Source organism: Amphibalanus amphitrite, unplaced genomic scaffold, assembly GCF_019059575.1.
Source record: "Amphibalanus amphitrite isolate SeventyFive unplaced genomic scaffold, NRLGWU_Aamphi_draft 000348F_arrow, whole genome shotgun sequence".
NCBI lineage: Eukaryota > Metazoa > Arthropoda > Thecostraca > Balanomorpha > Balanidae > Amphibalanus > Amphibalanus amphitrite.
In genome coordinates, this window is record NW_024881843.1 from 72,290 (window position 1) to 95,666 (window position 23,377).

At 51.7% G+C, this 23,377-nt stretch overlaps 2 protein-coding genes across 2 annotated transcripts in view; one reads left to right on the plus strand and one right to left on the minus strand.

Moving 5' to 3' along the window:
• The window catches only part of LOC122389205 (ralA-binding protein 1-like), an 85,445-nt gene extending 65,776 nt beyond the window's left edge, over window positions 1-19,669 (plus strand). The window contains exons 8-10 of the mRNA XM_043380985.1: window positions 4,950-5,133; window positions 5,246-5,363; window positions 19,120-19,669. Coding sequence (XP_043236920.1) covers window positions 4,950-5,133; window positions 5,246-5,363; window positions 19,120-19,227 — 410 coding nt within the window. The 3' untranslated portion in view covers window positions 19,228-19,669. The remainder of the gene's footprint in view (window positions 1-4,949; window positions 5,134-5,245; window positions 5,364-19,119) is intronic.
• LOC122389204 lies at window positions 5,660-8,993 on the minus strand. The gene is made up of 2 exons (XM_043380984.1): window positions 5,853-8,993; window positions 5,660-5,735 (listed from the first exon to the last, which is right to left on the minus strand). The coding sequence occupies exon 1, from the start codon at window positions 8,826-8,828 to the stop codon at window positions 6,636-6,638; it is 2,193 nt and encodes a 730-aa protein (XP_043236919.1). The 5' UTR covers window positions 8,829-8,993; the 3' UTR covers window positions 5,660-5,735; window positions 5,853-6,635.
• Window positions 19,670-23,377: the final 3,708 nt, after the last annotated feature.

Sequence of the window (23,377 nt, forward strand, 5' to 3'; positions counted from 1 at the left end):
AAAATCAGCCTTCTAGCTCTAAAAATGTTGAGTGCAGAGCAGAAAGACTGCCTGGGGGGGTGGCAACCACCCCCCCCCCCCCCCATGTGCGGGTGAGGGTTAAACGCCCCCACTTTTTTTCGCCCAGCTATAGCATAAAAGCGGCGCGCCGCAATTTTGGGTACCTGTAGGGAATTGATTGAAGTTTATTGTGACAAAGTTTCAAAAAATCGGTCGGAAAATTTTTGAGATAGGTATCGAGGGTTTAGTGACGTCATGATTTCTGAGTTTTCGACCAAAAACGGCATATGTTTAAAAAATCATATAAAATCACAGAATAGAGATACCTACAGACATGCGGTAAACGCCATTAGACTGCCAATATCATGAGCAATCAAGTGTCTATCTTCGATTTTTGATTATCGCTCCGCATTTTCCAAAATCTTGAACTGAATCTTGGCAATTTCGCGTGACTACTTTACGACCATGATACATGCATTTCTTGAATTGGACTTTTTGATCCAAACACGTACACATATGATAAAATGAATGTCATCATCGTGTTCTACGCCCCAAATTACCCATAGGTAAAACAAGCAGGCACGTACCCAGGATTTCGCCCAGGAGGGGGCCACCTGCTTTCGAAGGGGCCCCCCACAGTGTTTAGGGCCCCCCAGGTTCCCTGGGGGCCCCCGGGAGTCATGAGGAACCTTTCGATGGTGGGGGGGGGGGGGGGGCATAGTGGGTCCGGTCTCTCCTGCAGACGTAGGTGAGAAAACGCCACGTGTGTGGGAAAACGCAATTCAATTCTTTACAACCTAATGTAGCATTTGGTTGTGATTTATTGTGTTCAACTTCATCAAAGTCAATTAAAACGGTCTCTGTAACGGTCTAAGCCTTGAGAAAATGTGGAAAATTGGAAAGTAAAAATATTTTTGCTTGAGGAGTGTGCATGAAACGCACGGCATTTTATGAGCGAGCGCCTCAATTACTGAACATCCTCCAATTCCGGATATGTAGGTATATAATATAATAGTGGGGAATAAATGTCTCGTTATCGGAATTCCACTATCTGGCAACTAGCCCTATGTAAACGCGGCTATTATATGTTTCACTAGGAATCGAGCGCAATTGTACTTTTAGCCAGAAAATAAATGCTTGGGTAATTCTGGGACACTCTGTATTAATTGGAGAAATAGGACTTAGGAGGAAATGCGATTGCAAATCGACCCACATCCCTGTGTTAGCCAATGACGCCTTTGGGGCCAAGGTTGGGGGGTATTCAGTTTAGCCTTTTTGTTTTTCTGTGATATCTCCGGCACCGTGAAAGATATTGGCTCCTTCAGATGAGTGCCTACTCCAGTCACTACTTATATCCAGTAGCCAGTAGCCACTCAGATGATTTGGGATCAATCAGGTGATAAGCGTACTTTCAGACGACCCGGGGCCCCCAGTCGACCAGGGGTTCCCAGACGACCAGGTTCTCCAGATGACTAGGGGCCCCACTGCCCCAGGCGACCAGGGCCCTCCAGGCGACCAAGGGCCAATGCGATCAGGTCCCCAAAGCGATCAGGGGCCCCCAGGCGACCAGGGGGCCCCATGCGACCAGACCCCCGACTACCAGGGGCCCCCAGGCGACCAGGGGCCCCCTAGGTGACCAGCGGCCCTCAGGCGATCAGGGGCCCCCAGGCGACCAGGGGATCCCAGGCTACCAGGGGCCCAAGGCGACCAGGGTCCCCCAGGCGACTAGGGGCGACCGGGGGCCCCAGGCAACCAGGGGCCCATGCGACCAGGCCCCCCGGCTACCAGGGGCCCCCTGGGCGACTAGGTACCCCCAGTCGACCAGGGGTTCCCAGGCGACCAGGTCCTCCAGATGACTAGGGGCCCCACTGCCCCAGGCGACCAGGGCCCTCCAGGCGACCAAGGGCCAATGCGATCAAGTCCCCAAAGCGATCAGGGGCCCCCATGCGACCAGGGGCCCCATGCGACCAGACCCCCGGCTACCAGGGGCCCCCAGGCGACCAGGGGCCCTCTAGGTGACCAGCGGCCCTCAGGCGATCAGGGGCCCCCAGGCGACCAGGGGATCCCAGGCTACCAGGGGCCCAAGGCGACCAGGCTCCCCCAGGCGACTAGGGGCGACCGGGGGCCCCAGGCAACCAGGGGCCCCATGCGACCAGGCCCCCCGGCTACCAGGGGCCCCATGGGCGACTAGGTACCCCCAGGCGATCAGGGGCCTCAATATCATGCGACCAGAGGCCCCCCATGCGACTAGGGCCCCCTAGGCGACTAGAGGTCACAGACTATCAGGGGCCCATACGACCAGGCCCCCGGCTATCAGGGCCCCCTAGGCAACTAGGGGCCCCCAGTCGATCAGGGGCCTCATGCGACCAGAGGCCCCCCATGCGACCAGGGCCCCCTAGGCGACTAGGGGCCACAGGCTATCAGGGGCCCCATGAGACCAGGCCCCCGGCTACCAGAGGCCCCCTAGGCGACCAGGGGCCCAGGAAACTGTGGGCCCTTGGATGACTGCAGGGGCCCCTCGGGTACCCAGGGCACATACATGAAACTTTAATATCAATTTTTCTTCCGAGTAAAAGACGTTTTATCCAGTGTTTAAAAAATATCCTGGGGCCTGAGGGGCCCCCTGAGCGACTTCGGCGCTCAGGGGGGGGGCCTTGGCCCCCGTGGCCCCCCCCCCCTTGGGTACGTCACTGAAAACAAGTGTCACAGGCTGCGAATATCAGTTTTGATTTTCGGGGATATGTGCCTACCTGGTTGACCTGACCTTGACCCTGACCTATGCTTGACTGACCCCTTCATGGATCTGACACTCTTTTAGGCCTTATATGAAAAATTGTGCACCGTTTTGACAGAGTTTATGACGAGAGGCGCCCATTGCGAGGTTCTGAAGTCCATGCTACTGAAAGCCCGATTTCAGGTGTTTGACCTGACCTTGACCCGACCTGTGACCTCAAAAATCAACTTTAAAGTACTCATCTGAAGCGTTTCGTCGCGTTCTTTCGTTTGCCGCCTCGTGCGTTTCGCTGCGCCTATTAGTTCTCGAGTTATCGGCTGGGGGCGTTTAACGCCCCCCCCCCCCCCCCCAGCAAACGGCGGGTGGCGAAATACCCCAGCAACTGCCGGGTTAAAGAGGGAATTGAAAGGCAGCGGAAAATTCCTTCAAATTATGGAATGTGAATTTTCGGGCCGTAAACGTGCCTACACAATTTATCATTTTATAGTAAACAACATTCCTTGTAAGCCTCTGATCACAGTAACACTCATAGCAGTGTTATACTCGGGGGCTATGATACCCCGGCAGTTGCTGGGGTATTTCGCCACCCACCGTTTGCTGGGGGGGGGGGCGTTAAACGCCCCCAGCCGATAACTCGAGAACCAATAGGCGCAGCGAAACGCACGAGGCGGCAAACGAAAGAACGCGACGAGACGCTTCAGATGAGTACTTTAAAGTTGAATTTTGAGGTCACAGGTCGGGTCAAGGTCAGGTCAAACACCTGAAATCGGGCTTTCAGTGGCATTGACTTCAGGACTTCGCAATGGGCGCCTCTCGTCATATACTCTGTCAAAACGGTGCACAATCCATCATATAAGGCCTACAAGAGTGTCAGCTCCATGTAGGGGTCAGTCAAGCATAGGTCAGGGTCAAGGTCAGGTCAACCGGGAAGGCACATATCCCCGAAAATCAAAACTGACATTCGCAGCCTGTGACACATGTTTTATGGGTAATTTGGGGCGTAGAACACGATGGTGACATTCATTTTATCATATGTGTACGTGTTTGGCCCAAAAAGTTCAATTTAAGAAATTCATGTATCATGGTCGTGAAGTAGTCACGAGAAATTGCCAAGATTCAGTTCAAGATTTTGGAAAATGCGGAACGATAATCAATAATCGAAGATAGCCATTTGATTGTTCATGGCATTGGCAGTCTAATGGCGTTTACGGCATGTCTGTATGTCTATTCTGTGATTTTATATGATTTTTTGAACATATGCCGTTTTTGGTCGAAAACTCAGAAATCATGACGTCACTAAAACCTCGATATCTCAAAAATTTTCCGACCGATTTTTTTGAAACTTTGTCACAATAATCTTCAATCAATTCCCTACAGGTACCCAAAATTTGGCGCGCCTGCGGCGCGCCGTTTTTATGCTATGGCCCGGCGAAAAAAGTGGGGGCGTTTAACGCCCCCCCCCCAGCAACTCGCGGGATACTTACCCTAAAATTCGATCTGGAGAAAGGGGAGAAGTAGGGGAGGATTAGGGGAACCTCCATTTAACTCCTATGTAAATACGGCTAATGTTAATTTCCACGAGACACTGATCCAGTATCATCTCATTCATGTCTGACCTTAGGTCACTGAGATTCAAAACTCGCAGGACACGTGTCAAGTATATGCCCCGGTAGCGTTTCGTGCTACAGTGCTTACGCTATTAGCGAAAAATTGTGTGGTTCCGTTGCCGCTAAGCTAGTCCAATTTTACCCTGACATTGTACTGTTGTTTTTGTCACATTGTGACCTGACAATACGGGCTGACATGAAATGACTGTGAACCAAAATTTTCAGGGAAGGTGCCAGAAGGATGCCCGAGAGAGGCTATGCCAAATTTGGCGGCGCGTAGCTATTTTCGTAAAACCTGGGGGGGGGCTGATTTCCTAAAACGGAGGATCCCGCAAACTGTGTCGAAGAAAAAATGCTCAGTTCCTTGCTATGTAGACCCCAGCCATTACGAGTTCTGGTTGCTACAGCGTTTTTGCGGTGGAGTCTAACGAACATTCTCATGAGACAGGTGACTTACCCAATACCCACCTACTCCCCCAACGAAGCACCCTGTAGCCGAAACGTCTGCTATTTATTAAATGTTTATTTGGTCGGTCATTTTCGCTCGAATGCGTCTCGGACGACTGGTTTAGCCGATGTCAGGGTGACGGTGCGCCTGTGTGCCGCAGAGCCGGCCGAGCTGGTGCCCGAGCTGGTGCCCGAGCTGGTGCGCCAGCTGGTGCTGCTGCGTCTGGAGGAGGACGAGCTGGAGTCGAGCGGCCGCGAACTGCGCAGCCGGCTGGCGGCCGAGCGCACAGAGATCGGCCGGCTGCGCGACACCATCCGCGAGATGGAGACGCTCTACAAGTACCGGTGAGCTGCAGCCGTGCGGGCGCGCTGCTGGCCTGAGCTGCTGGCCGCCGGTGGCTGGGTACGTGTGCCGGCGCCGGCTGTGCGCCGAGCTGACGGGCGGCGCGTGTTGCAGGACGTACTCGGTGGACAGCAGCGACGACTCGTCGGCGGACGCCAGCGACGACAGCGACTCGGAGGAGGAGCTGGTCGGCCAGCTGCGGCACGTCATCGAGCTCAACCAGCAGCTGCAGGTAGCGCCCGCCCGCCGGCCGGCCGGCCCCAATTCCCACCCTCGCCGGCACACCACATACCCAGTCCGACATGCTCTTCAAATGACGCTCTTTTAACACTTATGTCCATCAAAAACTGATGTAATGATACTGGAATTTTTCGTTTGCCCCTTGTCCCTTACTAGAGCTGCCATGGAGCGTATCAGCGAAAAAGTTGGGCGATGTCCCCTTCGGGCCTTAGGCCACCCTGTCAGCTTACCCACTCTGCAGTCTGCACTGTCAAAAAAATGTTGCAACTTCGCAACGCCGCCAACGCCAGTGTAACGGCCATTCAAATCAATTTCTACAAATAAACCGCCATTCTACTAGGTGCCGCTATATTGTACGTAAAACCTGAAACAAACAATAGTATCAACAAAAAATAATACACATGGACACACGAACAACACAAAACCAATCATTTCAAAGCATTGCATACATTAATCAATTATCAATGGACAATAATCTTACTTTTGTGGGATCTGACGTCCCAGTATCACAATCGTACGTGTCAATGGCCACGCTTCACCGCGTGCCACGCCCTGTTCAAGGTTCTATTAATTGGAGGCGGCAAATTGGGGAAAAGAAAACATCGCTGCCCAATGACCTCTGGGCGGCGGTTACACTCCCACCAATCGGTCACGATTCTATAACAAGACAGTCCACATTTGCGCAACACGACCGACGACGGTAAAGATGGTGGTAAACTGAAATCATCTTATGTCACGAGAGTTGCCCGTCGTCCATCACTAAGCGTCACTCGGCAGCCACTCACGATACGTAGCGCCAACACATACTAGTCAGCTCACTCGTCGGCTGACGTGCCACTCTCCTCAGTTCACAACGCACTAACAACCACCACACTGTCGGTGGCTGTTAACTGTTTATGTCGCAGGCTCTGAGGCACTGCATGACTGTATGTCTCAGTTAAACCTTCAACGTCTGAGCCACTGTCATCAAATGAGCCACTGTCGTCACTGGCAGAGCCACAGACAGCCCCACGCGCAACGCTCAGGGTCGCAGCAGTAGTCTAGGCTACGCAGCAGTCCAGGCTACGCAGCAGCTACACAGTTCAGCCCGACAGCTGCGCACAGTTCAGCCCCCACTGAGCGCCGTCGATGGCTGCAGCCGCCAACTCTGCTCAAGCACCGCCGAAGCCACCACCAGCGCGCGGCCCGGCCCCGCAGAGCGCCGCCGGAGCCACCAGCAGCGCGCGGAGCCACCAGCTCCGCCGAGCGCCACCGAAGTCGGCGCCTACGGGAGGAGCCGCACCAGCTTCTGTATCGGTCGATCATATGTTCCGTCTTTCGTGCGTACGGCGACCCGCCGGACGAATCCGTCGTCGGACGGATGAAGCCGCGTGACGCGCCCCAGCATCCACTTGCAGCGGGGAGAGTTGTCGTCGACAACGAGCACGACGCTGTCCAGTTCGATGTTCTCGTGCGCTGTCGCCCATTTCCTCCTTTCCTGGAGACTCGGGAGGAACTCGGAGCGCCATCGTTGCCAGAACCGGTTTGCCAGGTACTGGACGCGTCGCCAGCGACGACGGCAGTAGACGTCAGTCCTCTGAAAGGCACCAGGCGGCGAAAGCACTACATTACATTTCTGTGTTAGTAGAGTCATGGGTGAGATTGGGTGGGGTTCATCGGGAGTCATGTTGAAGGATGTGAGGGGCCTGCTATTAACGATAGCTTCCACTTCGCAGAGCAGCGTTCTCAGGAGCTCGTCATCCGGCCGAGCCCCGTGACATTCCTGAACGAGACCGCCCAAGACAGCCCGAGCGGAGCGAATCATGCGCTCCCAGACGCCTCCTGCGTGGCTGGCTGTGGGGACATTCATCCGAAAGATGACCCAGTCGCAGTTCTCCTTCACCAGCTCTCTGCGTATCCTGTCGTCGTCCATCTCGTCCAAAGCCTGCTCTAAGGCTCTCTTCCCGCCCACGAAGTTTGTGCCTCTGTCACTTCGTAGCACCCTCACCGGGCCTCTTCGGCTCACAAACCGTCTGTAGGCGTTAAGAAAAGAGTCCGTCGACAGTGAGTTTGCCGTCTCGATATGCACTGCCCGAGACGACATGCACGTGAAGAGAACGCCCCACCTTTTCACTTCACTCCGTCGCTCCTGTACCAGGAATGGACCAAACAAGTCCACGCCTGAATAGGTGAAAGGCGCCGCAGGTTCCAGTCTGTCATGCGGCAGGTCGGCCATCTTCTGATTCAGAACGTGGCCACGGAGCTTCTTGCAGTTGACACACTTCAGAATCAGGCGTGCCACCGATCGTCTCCCTCCGACGACCCAGTAGCCAGATGACCTCAGTCGAGCGAGAGTGAGTCCTCGCCCAGCATGTCCGACTTTCTCATGGCACTCCTTGACGATCAGATACGTCACGTGGCTTCGGTTGGGGATGATAACAAGGTGCACCTCACTCTCTGGAAAACCGCTCCTGCGAAGCCTCCCACCAACACAGATCAACCCGTCTCGCACAACTGGATCGAGACGAGACAACTCCTTGGGAACCGTGGCGGTCCGCCGGCCGGCTCCCACCGTCCTTGCCTGTCCCGATCGTCCAGCGCGGTCGACTTCACCTGGCAGCTCCTGTCGCTGCAATGCTGTCAGAATGATCCTCTCTGCTTCTTCCAGTTCTTCTACTCCGACTTGCGTTTTGGGAACATCTCGTGACTGCACGGCACTCCTCTTCATCATCACGAGGTGGTGAAGTTTCCTCACGTACAGGACGCACGTCGCTACTGCTCGCTTGGCTCGCACCCAGCTAGAGAAGTACTCGAGCCTCTTCGGAATTCCAGCGAACTCCTCCCGCACTGCTGTGGCGAAGCTGAAAGCAGAGCGTGACTTCACCTCAGGATCTTCGTCTCCAACCTCCCGTGGTCCCTCGCCCTCCGGCAGGACCGCACGGGACAGGAAGGCAGGTCCGTGCCACCACAAGGCACTCTCCACCAGTTCCTCGGCTCTGATGCCTCGGGAGGCAAGATCGGCTGGATTCTCCTCACTTGTCACGTGCCTCCACTGACTTGGCTCAGTATGGTTGCGAATTTCCTGAACTCGATTCGCGACATAAACGTGAAAACGTCTCGCTTCGTTCGAAATATAGCCTAACACCACCTTACTGTCTGTCCAGTAGAACTCTTGTAGGTGCTGCAGCTTCAGTTCGTCCTGGAGGAACTTGCTCATCCTCACAGAGAGTACGGCAGCGGTCAACTCGAGCCTTGGCACCGTAACCGGCTTGGTTGGTGCCACACGAGCCTTGCTGATGATCAGTGAACAGTTGACCAGTCCATTTTGGTCAACCGTCCTCACGTAACTGCACTGCCCGTAGCCCACAGCGCTGGCGTCGGAGAAATGATGCAGCTCTACAGTCATCTTGTCCTGCAGCCCACCTTCCACATAGCATCGTGGAACACTCACGATCTTCAGAGCCAACATACTCTCCATCCACTCCTTCCATGCGTCAGCCACATCGCTGGGCACGGGATCGTCCCATCCGCAGCCCTCACGACACAGCTCCCTCAGTAGCAATTTCCCTCTCAAAATGAAAGGAGACACCAGGCCCAGTGGATCAAAAAACGAACTTACTACTGATAGTATTCCTCTTCTGGTCACTTCTCTGACTCTTGGCGTGACGTGGATGGATAACATGTCGGTGTCCGTGTCCCAGTCGATTCCCAGAGTCCGCTCAACGGGAAGATCACCGGAACCGACATCTAGACTCCGAAGTCCAGCGCAGCGACTCTCCATCGGCACCGACTTCACGACATCAATGCTGTTCGAGAGGATCTTGTGAACAGTGAAGCCTCCACGTGCGCAGAGCTTTCTGGTCGTGTCAATCAGTTTGACCGCTGTCTCGGCGTCTGGTACAGAGATGAGACCGTCGTCAATATAGAAATCACCTTTCATAAAGTCGGCGGCCTCTCTTTCAGTGTCACCTCGCCGACAGTCAGCAGCAGCTCTGAGTGCAAACATTGCACACGCGGGTGACGAGGTGGCACCGAATAGGTGAGTCTTCATCCGGTACTCAGTTGGGTCTCTTTTCAAATCGCCATCCTCCCACCACAGGAACCTGAGCAAGTTGCGATCCCTGACGTCGACTCCCACTTGGTTGAACATCGCCTCCAAGTCGCAGGAAACCGCCACAGGCTCCTTACGGAAACGGCACAGGATTCCGGTGAGGCTGTTTGTGAGGTCCGGTCCCTGTAAGAGGTGGCTGTTTAGCACGTGACCCCGAAACTCTGCACTGCAGTCAAATACGATTCTAATCTTGTTCTTTTGTGGGTGGTACACCCCGTGATGCGGAATGTACCAAACCCTGCCATCATCCAGCTCCAGTTCTTCACTGGGGACTTTCTCTGCGTAGCCCTTCTCTAACGTCGCCGCCATGAAGCCGGTGTAGTCGTGTCTGTAGGCCTCGTTTCTCACCAGCTTCGCCTTCAGTCCTTTGAGTCTTTGCATGGCGACTGTCTTGTTGTTTGGCATGGACACTTTGTCATTCTTCAGTGGCAGCGGCATCTGAAAATGGCCATCCTCGCGGTGCTCGAGTCCCTCACTCATCTTCTTCACAAACTGTTGATCCTGGATCGATAAAGCTGTCTTATCCTCTCGGCCAGTCTCCTGGAAGTCGGATTCGAGCACCTTCAGCACCTCCAGTGGGCTCACCTCGCGCACCTGTGATCTGAAGGCGAAATGACAACGTTTGGGGTGACCATCGCTAGTGTCCACCAGATGACACGTCGCGTCCGGGTCGTTGCTCCCACCGAGACAGCCAACGATGCCCCACCCCAGGTGGGTTCGGATCGCCCAGGGCTCGTCGTCCTTACCAGAAACCACGTCCAGTGGCTTGATGGCGCGTGAACAGTTGGTCCCCAAAAGCAGAGCCACTGGTGCGTCAGGGAAGAACTCCGGCATTTTACTGGCTACTCTCTCCAGATGCTTCCACTTCATGGCTGTCTCCCTTTTAGGAACGACCTTCTTGGAGCATGGGATTTCAGGACGAGTGTAGGTTGATGGCAGTCTGATGGCTTCATCTGCTGTCAGGGGCTGGATCACCAGACCCTGTACCGCTCGGCTGCTGATGACCGACTTCCCCGTCATAGTGCTCAGCTCCAGTTTCGTGGCTCTTCCGTCGACTTTCAGGGCTTCACAAACAGGCTCTGAAGCAAAACAGGCATCAGACTGAGCGTCCAGTACAGCATACACCAGCACGCTGTGTTCCGGGTTGTCAACATGACTCAGTAGCACTGGCACCACCAGTGAGTGACAGCAGCCTCCTCCTTCAGCATCTGACACAGAGCCCGAGCAGAATGAAGTCGCCTGCGGTGCCACGTGGGACGTCCTCTGTTGGCCTTCAGGCTGAACCTCAGCTTTCTTGAGAAGTGACTCATCATGCAGAATCGTAGGGTGCCACCTGCCACATTCATCACACTTGCATCTTGAGCGGCATTCCCTCCACCTGTGTCCTCTTCTTAAGCAGCCTCGACACAGTCCCAGCTCGTTGACCTTGCTGTTCCGTTCAGTTCCAGTCATCCTTTTGAAGGTGTCGCAGTCGCTGATCTTGTGCTGGTGTTGACACAGTTCGCATGTTGAAGGCTTCCTTGTGTCAACTTGAGTTCCTCCATTGGCCCTCTTCACACCCGTTGTGGACATGAAAGTCCTGGCCTTACTCTGTGTCTTCTGTGGGACTTGCCGCGTTTCTTCACACTTGGGTACATCCACTGGTCCGCAAGCAATCCTGGCTTCGATGCCGACAAAACGGACAAACTCTGAGAACGGTGGATGTCTCCTTTTAGCAACGCCCTTTTCATCGTAGAGCCACTTGTCCACCTCCCTCTTCCATCTGTCCACCAGGTACTTGGGCAGCTTCTTCACCATCATCTGAATTTCCAGGTAGTCATCCAGGATTCCTAGGTGGCGAAGAGGACCCGCAGCTGCCGCTTGGCAGTGCTCGAGGAAATCAGCATAGTCTCTGAGAGCACGACCATCTTCATTTTCAAGGGCGTCGCCACGGGTCCCCAACTTGTACGGACATATTCTGTCAGCCGTAATACTCGTCAGATGCGTTAACCCACGCGGACCCAGGGAGGGTGTTTTTCGTCCTCCCCCCCCCCCCCCCACATACACGCCTCGGACGAATAGTTGCGATAGCCCCCGAATGCCTAGTGGTTTTGGGGAAAAAATAGAAACACATTTTACATGCATTGTTTGCTTTTTCATATTTCGTCTCTTTTTGTCCTTATCCTAGTACCTAACCATTGTCAGCCCTGGGTACTCAGCGGACGTCACTAGCCATGCTATCTGTCTGCTGGGTCCCCAGGGGTAACCTTTTTACTAATACCTGTGGTGGCGGGCTGTCCATAGCTAAAAAAAAGAGCGGGGAGTGATGTGACCTAATGTGCTTGAATTCCCCTCGTTGAATGAAGTTCTATGGTATTTAACGTAGCCAGGTCACATGGGCATGGAAGGGCACTCCTGCATACCTGTTCCACTATGTTTCACATGGTGGACAATTCAATAGGTAGGATGGGACAAAAAAAAGAATTGATACCAACCTACATTAGGTCAAAGAGTTAGCGACATTAGGTCAAAGGTTAGGTTAGCGACCCCGAGCTGCGGCTTTTTTGCAGATTTCTTCACCAAAAAAGGTCCTAGACCTAAAGCAGTGGTACCAACGCATTGGTCATGTCAAGACACGTCGAATGACATATAGGTTGTTTGAAAAGGTCAAGTTTTATGTTGACCTCATGTGACCTCGAATGGCCTTTGGTTGACGTTTACACATGATCAGTCTCATTTGCTGTATTTGAAGTCACTGGCTACGATTTTGTCATTCCTTTTGATCTAAGCATTCATTTAGAGCCTCAGGATGACAAAAGTGACATAATTAGGGTAATATGACTGACGTATCAGTAAAATAGCCTATAGAAGGATACGGGGTGTAACGAAATTATCCGGTCACCTTTCTTCCCGCTGTGATTAAGAAACAAGACAGCCTGAGGTTTTCCTTTTGATGAAGATATCGCCAGCTTTCATAAGATTTAGAAATGCCTGTAACATTCCAGCTACTGGGTTTTCAAGAAGTGGGTTTGATGTGGACAGACGCCGTATTAGCATGTATGTGCTCACATACAGTTGGGCGGTCCTGGTGCCGGGTGTCCCCTTATTCACTTCCCGCTGAACAAAAATCCTTAAGATCTCTATGAAATCAGGATGACAACTATTTCCAAGTCGGCGCCCGTTAGTCCAGAAGGATAAGAGCTTCTCCTGATGTCACTTCTGATTCTCCTACGGACTTAAATGTAGCGCTCCAGCCTGCACGAAGGCAGCGTGGCTTGAATCAAAATCAATGCGTTTTTAGAAATCGAGCCCTCCCGTGCCGTCCGGTTGAGCGGCTCCAATTATTTGTTTGCCAGGATGCTGCTTCGGTAATACTCGTCACTGAAGGTGGTCTTCTGTGACACAATGCACAGCTGGAACATCGCACATAAGCTGAACATGTCCCAGATCTGGATCTTGGCCGGATGTTTGACGCCGGTGACGGCCGGCACGTTTGAGTAATGAGTTACTGGCAGCCAACACAAGCCGCTTTGACGGTTCAAAGGACAATACAGCGCGAATAGCTGCCCACTCCACCAAACGCTCATGTCTTCCCTCGACCAGTGCAGTGGATGTGTCTTGGCGTGAGGCCAAAGGTGGTGCACTAGCTATTTTCCCGTCCATTGCGTTGTCTTTTTCAGTTTGATAGGCAGAAGAACCAAGTTAAGGGGTGGATAGTGTTGGGCTGGTGGGTCATGATGTGGGCCTTCTAGTTCTTATTATCCATGCCTTGCCAAGAATACAAGTCAATCTGCAGATTGATTGTTGTCGTATGCTTGTCGTTATCTTGACAACTCTCCTAACCACTTGGCAAAGCGCGGCTTTAGCGGTCGCGGCCGGGCTGAGTTAATAGATAGATAAATAAGAAATAGATGTCCGAATAACTTCGTTACACCCTATATACCTACTCTTGCGTGACATTGACTTTGGGGCGGCCTTGGATCGTAACTTTTGACTTTAACCACAAATAGGGGCCTGATAAACTTTAACCTGCTTCAAACATGTGCGAAGACTGCATTTGCGGTCGACGAAACTTGTACGGACATTCCGTACAAGTTTCCGGGCCTTCCAAAACTTGTACGGACACTGTCCGTAGTGTCCGTAGTGGTGGCGACGCCCATGTTCATTTTTGATTGCGGGCCAGCTCCTCAACTTCATGCGATACGTGTTGGATATGATGAAGTCGTTTCCGAACCTGTCATTCAGTCTCGCCTTCGCCTGCGAGTAAGCATCATCTGTCCTCAGGTGGAGCAGGCCCAGGATGGCTGTCTTGGCTTCACCCGCTGTGTACTTTCCTAGAAAGTGAAGGCGTTCGATGGGAGAGGATGTCTGATGTTCAATATAGGTTTCAAAAGACTTCAGCCACATTGGAAACTCCTCAATGTTGCCACTGAAGATGCCTGGTTCCAGCACGGGAAGCCTACTACCATTGTGTCGCTCAGTAAGCAGATCTGCCAGTCTGTGTAGTGCTGCTTGAGTGCTGGGTTCATCATCCTCCACTCGACCATTGGCTGTCTTGTCGTTTCTTCCTGTACCTTGGACATTATCCTTCACTTGGACTGCAGCATCAATGGAGACATCATTTCTTGGTACTGCTCCAGTTCCAGTGACCACTTCAGTATTCTCCTCCTTTGCACCAGGTCCAACTTCATCACTTGGGTCTTGACTTGCTCCCTCCTCCCTGTCAACATCAAACTGGTCAACCACCCTCAGCTTGGCTTCATTTATGTTCATTTCTGTTTCTATATCCAGTTGTTCTTGCTCCAGCAGCAGCTGTTCTTGTTTTTGCTTCAGATGCTGCCTTCTTCTACTCATTGCAGCTCTTGCTTCCAGCTCTGCTCTGTCCTGCTGCATCTTGAGCTTCATGAGCACAACCTGTGCCTTTACTTCACTGCCGGCACATGACTTGCTTGAACGTGATCCACCAGCGTCAGATCTTGCAGGAGTAGCATCATCTGCGGAGACTGAAGACAGGTGAGCCTCCACCTTGCCTTTCAGCTCATTCACTTCAGTGAGGTTCTTGTCATGATCCAGGTTTTCTCTCTCTTCACCCTCCATCAGGGAGCATATCACTTCATATGTTTGCACAAAATCAACATAATCATGCTTCCAGACATCAAAGTCCTTCCTGATCACTTGTGGCTTTTCTTCCTGCTCAACAGACTCCAACAGTAAGCTGCCACGTGATCTCAGCTTCTTCAATAACTGCTTGTACAGCTTTGACTTCTGAGCAGCCTGGTAGCATCTACCTTTCTCAGTTGTCCGCAGCTCCCTGCCCTTCGCAGACAACATCCTCTGTTCGTCACTCATTGTGGACCAGGCAAGGAATTGCTCAAGAAAAGATGGCACAGGATTTAGTTTCACTACTTAAATAAATGTAAGAGGTGCAAATAATAGTTTAAATACTGCAATAACAAAATAAAAATGAAGCACAAAAAATTGTGACCCAAAACCAGTGTTAACACATCAAGGTCAGACGTCCAGGTGCTGAGGCCAAAACTCAAGGTCAAAGTGACAAATACAGGTGTGTCTAGCTACAAACACCTCTACTAGTCAACCATCATGCATGATACGACAGGGGGAATCCTACTAACAACCCTGCGTAACCACTGACTGCCCTAGAATCTACAACCAGTTGATATTCATTCAGTGCAACTGAAACTGTTAAAAGAAGAAAATAAAGACAATCTTTCAACTACAAAGTCTCTCAAAATCAGGACTAGATCCAAAAGTTTTACTGTAACGGCCATTCAAATCAATTTCTACAAATAAACCGCCATTCTACTAGGTGCCGCTATATTGTACGTAAAACCTGAAACAAACAATAGTATCAACAAAAAATAATACACATGGACACACGAACAACACAAAAACCAATCATTTCAAAGCATTGCATACATTAATCAATTATCAATGGACAATAATCTTACTTTTGTGGGATCTGACGTCCCAGTATCACAATCGTACGTGTCAATGGCCACGCTTCACCGCGTGCCACGCCCTGTTCAAGGTTCTATTAATTGGAGGCGGCAAATTGGGGAAAAGAAAACATCGCTGCTCAATGACCTCTGGGCGGCGGTTACAGCCAGGCAAAGTGTCGGCGAGGATGATGACACTTTCAGAAAGTAACAAGCTCCCGGGTACTCATACTTCGTATATCTTGGGTTGTTCGTACAATTCATCTTGGGTCAGGTCAGTCACCTGACCTCCCCCATTATAAACCTATTGGGGAACTACTGAACTTGCTCTTTTTGGAACATATAGTTGTTATAGAATCCGCCCGAAGACGCAAATAAATGTGTTTTCATACGCTCGTCAAAGGATTCCCTGCCTTATTTTGGCGTTTTGTTCTTGTATGACGCCACAGAGAACGTCACAGGGGACGTTCTTTTGGGTCATAATCGTTTTTCGTTAATAACTTTCGACCAAATTAAGCTAGAGTCGGGAAAGGCACCATTGTGATTGCAATGAGCTTCCAAATCGATTGATATGCATTATGCAACCTGACCTAGTCCGAACAGTGTCCTGAGGGGGCTTGACCTGACGACCTTTGTGTCAATCTTGATTGTGACCTTTACCGAACAAAAAGTACCCACAACATTCGACACAGCTTGAGAGGAATACGATTATACCTAAATTTTTGCGCTATGGCCATTTGTTTGCAAAATTATTTGCCAAAAACAAAAACCCGACTTTAGGGTAATTTACCTGACCAGAGGTCACCAGTTGACCTGAGACCCTAAATTTGAATATCAATCGCTGCGTCTCGTTACGGCCGCCAAGCTCGTTTTTTTCCACTGGACTGAAACAGACCCTATAAATGCCGCCCCCTTTGGCGGAAAATGTGCCGCCCCTGTGCTTGACTGCCCCCACCCTATCGAAATCCTAGATCCGCCCCTGTTGTCTGCCAATTTTCCACATTTTCTCAGGCCTTAGACAGACAGACAGACAGTGAGACAGACAGACGGAGGGACCCGTCCGCAAGGGGGACCGGACCCACTGTGCCCAATCCCCCCCCCCCATCGAAATGTTCTGGATACGTCCCTGCCTGGGTTGTCAGTGGCCCCCAGGTAACCCGGGGCCCCTTCGAGAGCAGGTTGTCCCCTTCTGGGCGAAATCCTGGGTACGTGCATGCTTGGGTGTCCCAAGAGAAACGACCTTCAGGGCCTTATGCGAAGTACTGGCCCAAGCTTAAATAAAGTCATTACGTCATTAAGTCATTAAATGAAGTCAACTACGTCAAACTATCCGTAGTTGCGGCGCCCGCCACGGGCGGCGCTGGCCCGGCGAGCGGCGGTGACCCGACCGCTCGCCGGGTCAGTCTGGGCGCGTGTTTGCGGTTTGATGGCCCTCAGAGGCCGGCGTAGGGCCCTCACAGGCCGTCTGAGGGCCCTCAGAGGCTGAGGCCGAGCCCCAGAGGCTAGCGTGGAGGCCCTCAGAGGCCGCTTCGGCGGTCCTACAGAAGCTTAGACTTGGGCTTGGGACCCTTTGACGCTGGCGTGGAACCCTAAGGAGCCTGCGCGCAGCCCTCTAAGGCCAGCCGTGGAGCCCTCTAAGGCCAGCGTGGGGCCCTCTAAGTCCATTGTGGGTCTTTCTAAGGAAAGTGGGACCTTCTAAGGTCAGTGTGTGACCCTCATGTTCAGTGTGGGGCTGTCTATGTCCAGCTTGGGGTCTTCTAAGCCCAGAGGCAAGGGACCTTCTGAAGTCAGTTTGAGGCCCACTGGCCACTGAGACCAGCTTGGGGCCCTCTGAAGACAATGTTGAGCCCTCTGAGGCCAGTGTGAGACCCTCTTGACCAGCGTGAACCCTCTGAGGCCAGCGTGGGGCCAGCTGTCATCTGACTTCAGACGCTGGTGCTGGGCCCTCAGAAGCCAGCACGGGGCCTTCATAGGCTGGCGTCGGGCCATTAGAGGCCACTTCGAGGGCCTCGGCAGCCATACTTCAGATCTTATGCATGTTTGAGCCCTCTGAGGTAGGAGTGGCCCTTAGAAGCCGGCGCGGAACCCTCAGAGGGCAGCATGGGCTTCTAGATACCGACGTGGGTTCGAGAGCGGCATAGGGCCATCAGACTGACTCACAGACTCCCAAGAGCCAGCGTGGGGCCCTGGGAGGTCAGCAATAGCATGGGTCTCCTGAGGCCATTAAAGGGCCAGCTGAAGTCAGAGTCGTTCACTCTGTTACCGAATAGGGGCTTTCAGAGGCCAGATTCCCAGAATGAGCCTTCAGAGTTTTTAGATTGCCAAGTGTGCCCAAAAAGGCTCCCTCACATGGCGAAAGTGGCAAAGAACCACACCTGTGCGTTGGTTAAAGGTAGTGTGCCACCTTTGAAAGATTTCCCATTTTATTTTTCCTAGGATAAGAAGCTTCTGTTTTTACCTAATATCGCAAAAAAAAAAATCAAAAATGGGCCTGGAATAGTGCCTTTTTCGCCTAAAAGTTTATCGGTTTTTCGATATGTATAACAACTGTAGTGGGCTGACCTGCAAACAGGCGTCGGCAACAATCGCGAATGCGGCGCACATGTGACAATAAGGAAAGGTCATTATAGAGTTACGACGTACGGGAATGAGTTATCAGCTGTCTAATCGTAGACAACACAATGTCGAGCCTTAGGCTTAAACTGTAAGCCTGTATTGGTATTGTTTCTTTTATTTGGCTGTCGAACATTATTTATGGTTTGAAATATGATTTTATGTAAAATAATTGATATGAAAAAGCCGTCTCTTAAGTTATGACCCCATCTCACCACACGCAAGTGGCAGAAATGACAATGATCAGCTGACGCATTTTTCTTGGCCGAAGTCAGAGCGCGCGGCCCGACGCACCACCACCGCACCACAAAGTATGAGCAGAAGCCGCGCCCAAAGCCAGGGCCCCGGTAACGTGAGGTAGCCGAGTCGGGGCAGCGTGCGCTGACCCAAGCCAGGGCCGCAGCTTTGGGCGCGGTCTACCGCATCCCCGCGGGCAGCCCCGGGCTATCACATGACACCGGGAGGACGCGCGGCCCCGGCTTGTGTCAGCGCACGCTGCCCCGACTCGGCTACCTCACGTTACCGGGGCCCTGGCTTTGGGCGCGGTCTACCGCACCACCTAACAGGCGTGTTCGAAACCGAAGGAGATGATGATGAACGGGTTTATCGAAACTTGATTGGATGAGCATATCGGTAATAGCGATTTCAGGGTGTGCGTTTATTGTTCATAGTGGTGTGAAATGTGGTTGGGGTACGACCGACAACCCGTCGGGGCGAATTTCGCACTGGGGTACTCAAAATTTGAAGAATTTAAGACGTTTCCATGAGTTTTGTAGGCATGGATAAGTTCTAAAAATCCGGTTCTCCTTATCTGGGCCATTAACTCCATACGGTCCAGGAAAGCTGGCACACTACCTTTAAGTATGCTACCACTGGGGCCCCTAAGGTAAGGGTGGGGCCCCTTGAGCAGGTTTGGCCTCCCCTTTTCAAGATTCTGGATACGCCACTGGTCGCAGGCCTTGTCACTGCTTATGCGCCGCTCTGGCAGTTCCGGGGGAGGAGCTGTCGGCAGTGGCCGGCGGCAGTGGTGCTGTCGGCAGTGGTGCTGGCGGTGGCCGACGCCCGGTTTGTTTCCGTATCACCGACCCGCTACCCTCGCCTCCGGACAGGTGAAGAACGCGCAGCTGGTGAGCGACATCCACGAGCAGCGGCGGCTGTGCCAGAGGCGGCGCGCCGAGATCCGCTACCTGGAGCTGCAGCAGTCGGCCGCCGCGTGAGAGCGGCCCGGGAGTGCCAGAGGACGGGCCGGGCAGCGGGCAGGGGCCGCGCCGTCAGTTCCACCGCGCTGCCTGTTGGTGTTACCCAGCAGTCTGTTAGGATAGGATTGTATGGTAAAATATTGTAGCCGTCGATAGTTTGTGTAGATAGAATAGCGCCGCTACACGACCGTTACTCACGCCCAGCCGCGCCGCCCACAGACCCTGCCTCCCATAATTGCCATCGGTGTTTCTGCGATGACTGCTGAATCGTGGCGACGACTTTCTAAATTCCACTTATGGTAGAGCTTTGCCCCATATCGCCATTGGCTGACCGGGCCCGGGGGCCGGTGATTGGTCCGATATCGCCCTTAACTACTTGGCTGCGTTGACAGATGTGTGTGTATTACGACGATGAGGGAGAACAGCGATACGCATTCAATAAACGATGTTCTGAAATGACTAAAGCGTACAATGCGCATTTTTTTTAGTCTTAGCGTCCATAACTTAGACAGTAAGACAGGGTTATTCAGGATGAATAAGCCTGTTCAGGATGAATTACGCCGGATTGGCAGCCGGTGTGTGTGTGTGTGCGTGTGCGTGTGCGTGCGTGTGCGTGTGTGGAAGGAGTGATGCTGGTGACCTCGGGGCAGCTGGGCGCCGGCTGCCGTCTTTGAAGTAGCCGCTTGGTTCACGTCTCACCGAGGCTGTTCGGACAAAGGATTTCGACAAAGGATCACTGGCCTGCGGCGTGGCGCGCCGCAGCCAGCTGCGGCCGTCTGTCAGACCGTCTGTCAGACCGTCTGCGGCCGTCTGTCAGACCGTCTGTCAGACCGTCTGTCAGACCGTCTGTCAGACCGTCTGTCAGACCGTCTGTCAGACCGTCTGTCAGACCGTCTGCGGCCGTCTGTCAGACCGTCTGCGGCCGTCTGTCAGACCGACTGCGGCCGTCTGTCAGACCGTCTGTCAGACCGTCTGCGGCCGTCTGTCAGACCGTCTGCGGCCGTCTGTCAGACCGACTGTCAGACCGACTGTCAGACCGTCTGTCAGACCGTCTGTCAGGCAGCTGGGGCGTTCCATGACAGATCGACCAACCTATAACACCCTACCACTCAGATTCTGATGAAATTGCGACTAGGGGGTTATCTGTACCGTAGATTCTTAATCTCCTATTTTCAGCGTTATACTGCAAACTGTTTACGAGTTATAGCCAATTGCATTTTTGAAAATGCTCAGAGTAACCCTCTTTTTGACTCGTATTATATAAAAATATGGCCAGTAACTTACATTTATATGTACATCATTGGAATCCTCATTGACTGTAGAAAGTTAATAAATCAAAATATTTTGAAAATTTTCAAAAAAAAAATTAATTGATAAAATTTTGATTTTCAAAATGTGGCCATTAAATTTTTGACAAAAAGATTATGCCAAAAGATGCCTGTGGATATGGAAATTTAATGTAAAGGAAATTGGAGAGGTGTTTTGCCTTTAACTTTTTATTTAATTTTTTATTTACGGCAATGTTTAGGGTAAAAGGGAACATTTGGTGACACTTTCCGAAACCAATCATTCTCCCACCCTCATACCCTCGAAAAAGTTTATGAAAATTGGAAATAAAAGCCTGGCAGTCACACTCACACAACCGGCATGCGATTATTGAATGATCTTTGCTTCACTTTCGTTTCACTTTCGGCAGGGCATTGTTCAATGTCGGCCAAGAAAGTTAATTTAAAGCCGAGCACTGATGTGTGCTGCCTTGCATGTAATTCTGACACGCTTCTATGCAGCTTGCACTGATAAAAGGCTAGGAATTCTCAAAATTGTAAATCGGACGTTGTGGCCGGACATGCAAAACATCCGTTCATAACAGCCGAGGCTGTGTTAGGGTCAAATGAGAAGGCTCAAGCTAGTAATCGCATGAAGTTCGCTCTGTCCATGTAATAATGGGCTTTAAGTGATTTTGCTTATTGAATATGCCACACACAAAATATATGCAGACAAAAATGCGGCATTTGCAAGTAATTGGTCGCAATTGCCAGGGGCGTCGGCCCGTATTCACGTCGACATCTTACGATCAGTTTTCATCGTACGATCGATTTGGTATTCATGTTGATCATCTTAACTTTTTATCGTACGATCAGTCGGGATATTTAGGATACTTCTAATTCACGTCGACAATCTTAAGATAATTTGATATTCATGTCAAAAGTCCTAGGATTCATCCTACGACCCAACTTAAGATGTCCTAGCAGTTCCGAAGATTTGATTTTTAGCAGCATATTCCGGGACGACATAGAAAATGGATCCTCCGTCAAATGATACAGCAAACGAAATATATTCAAACGCATAGGCGCGGGAGCCGGGGGGGGGGCAGTGGGGGCAGCTTGCCCCCCAACTCTGGGGCCGTGGGGGCGGTGCCCCCACAGCTTTGAGACGGAATACCACACTTTTTTGCAAATGTTTTCTTTTTTTGTTGAAAAAGCCGAGGGGTGAAAAATAAGTGGCCTAAAACCGGTGAGAAAACTAGATTTGGGGGTACCCTAGGTTAGTCTCTATTATGGTGTCCCCCCCCCCAGTCGGAAAGTAGTTCCCGCGCCCCTGTTCAAACGGTTATTAGTGAGCTAGGTATTCCTAACATTATAAAAGTACCACAGATTTAGTATGCTTCAAAGTTATTATGGAAATTATTTTACTATTATTATGGAAACTATATTATTATATTACAAATGATCATATGAAGACTAAATCGATAAAACATGCATTTTAAGGTGGGCTTCCTTTCCGTGTTACTTAATCCACGACGGGCCGGGGGATGTTTAGACACCACTCTGTGGTTTTTCGCAAGTATCTCAAAAACTTTTTTCTGCACGTGTTGTGAAAATTTTAGACTAAGGTCACTTAAGGTCAGGTCACCAAGTCACGTCAAGTGGCCTCACCTCAAAAGTTAGAGTGCTTTTCAATCGTCATAGCGACACAGACTGCACGATCGCCTTGAAACCAGGGGTGCAGAGCCGGAGCCGGAGCTGCAGCCGGAGCCGCCGGAGCCGGCATATTTTGCCCGGAGCCGGAGCCGGAACCGTGAAACAACATAGCCCGGAGCCGGAGGCGGAGCCGGAGCCGTCAAAAAAAGGGGGCGACTCCGGCTCTTTTCTTTTGAAGAGGAAAAAGAAATATTGACATAGTTCGGTTTGACAGTACAAGGCAATAAAATATGTGGTACCTATTCAAAAAAGCCTTGTTACGCAAACACAGAAGCAACGTGCCTGTCCCGTAGCTCAGTTGGTAGAGCATTGGACTCCCGGTAGTGAGAGCCCGGGTTCGAGACGCTCCGGCGCTCGATATTTGAGACTCCTGACGGGTATGGTCTGCGGTTGGTGGGAGCATCCGCAGCCAGTTGAAGTCAGTTGAGTGGGACAGGCCGTGTCCGGCTTTGAAGGGCACGTTAAACTTTGGCATCTAAATTCTCCCGTTACCCGGAATTGCGCGTTCGGACGGTAGGGGTCGGGGTCTACGCAACAAGCTCCGCTTAGCGTGGGCTCCGGCTCTGTCAATCCGTCCATTCAAACATTCGAGCTAAATTTATAAAAAAAAAAAAAAAAAAAAAAAACGTGCACCAATCCAATCGCCTTTTTTTCTCCCACCCGTATTTAATTAATCGCATAGGGGATGTACTGAGTAGGAACCGGAGCCGTAGCCGGAGCCGAAGCCGCCGGAGCCGGACCATTTTACTCGGAGCCGGAGCCGGAGCCGGAGCCGCCATGACATTTCACCCGGAACCGGAGCCGGAGCCGGAGCCGTCTGAAATTTCCACGGCTCCACATCCCTGCTTGAAACTTTCAGCGATTGATAAGAGTAACAGTATCTTATAAGATATTTATCTCGAAAATCCCATACATGTGACCTAAGGTCAGGTCATTTTTGCGCCCTCTCTATTTCAAGCCTGGAGGAGAAAATTAAAAGGCGCCTCTTTTGGACGAACGTCAAATATCGGGAAACAGCTATACTCGACACCCTGAATCGAAAAATTGCGCCCTGACCCATCCTCATGTCCCTGAGGTCGTCTCAGGTCGTGAAAGTTCCCCAACAGTTTTTTTTTAGCAACGACTTTCGATAGACAGTCTAGAGCGAATGACCCTTGCCGGCACAGATTTGTTGATGCAACCCCTAA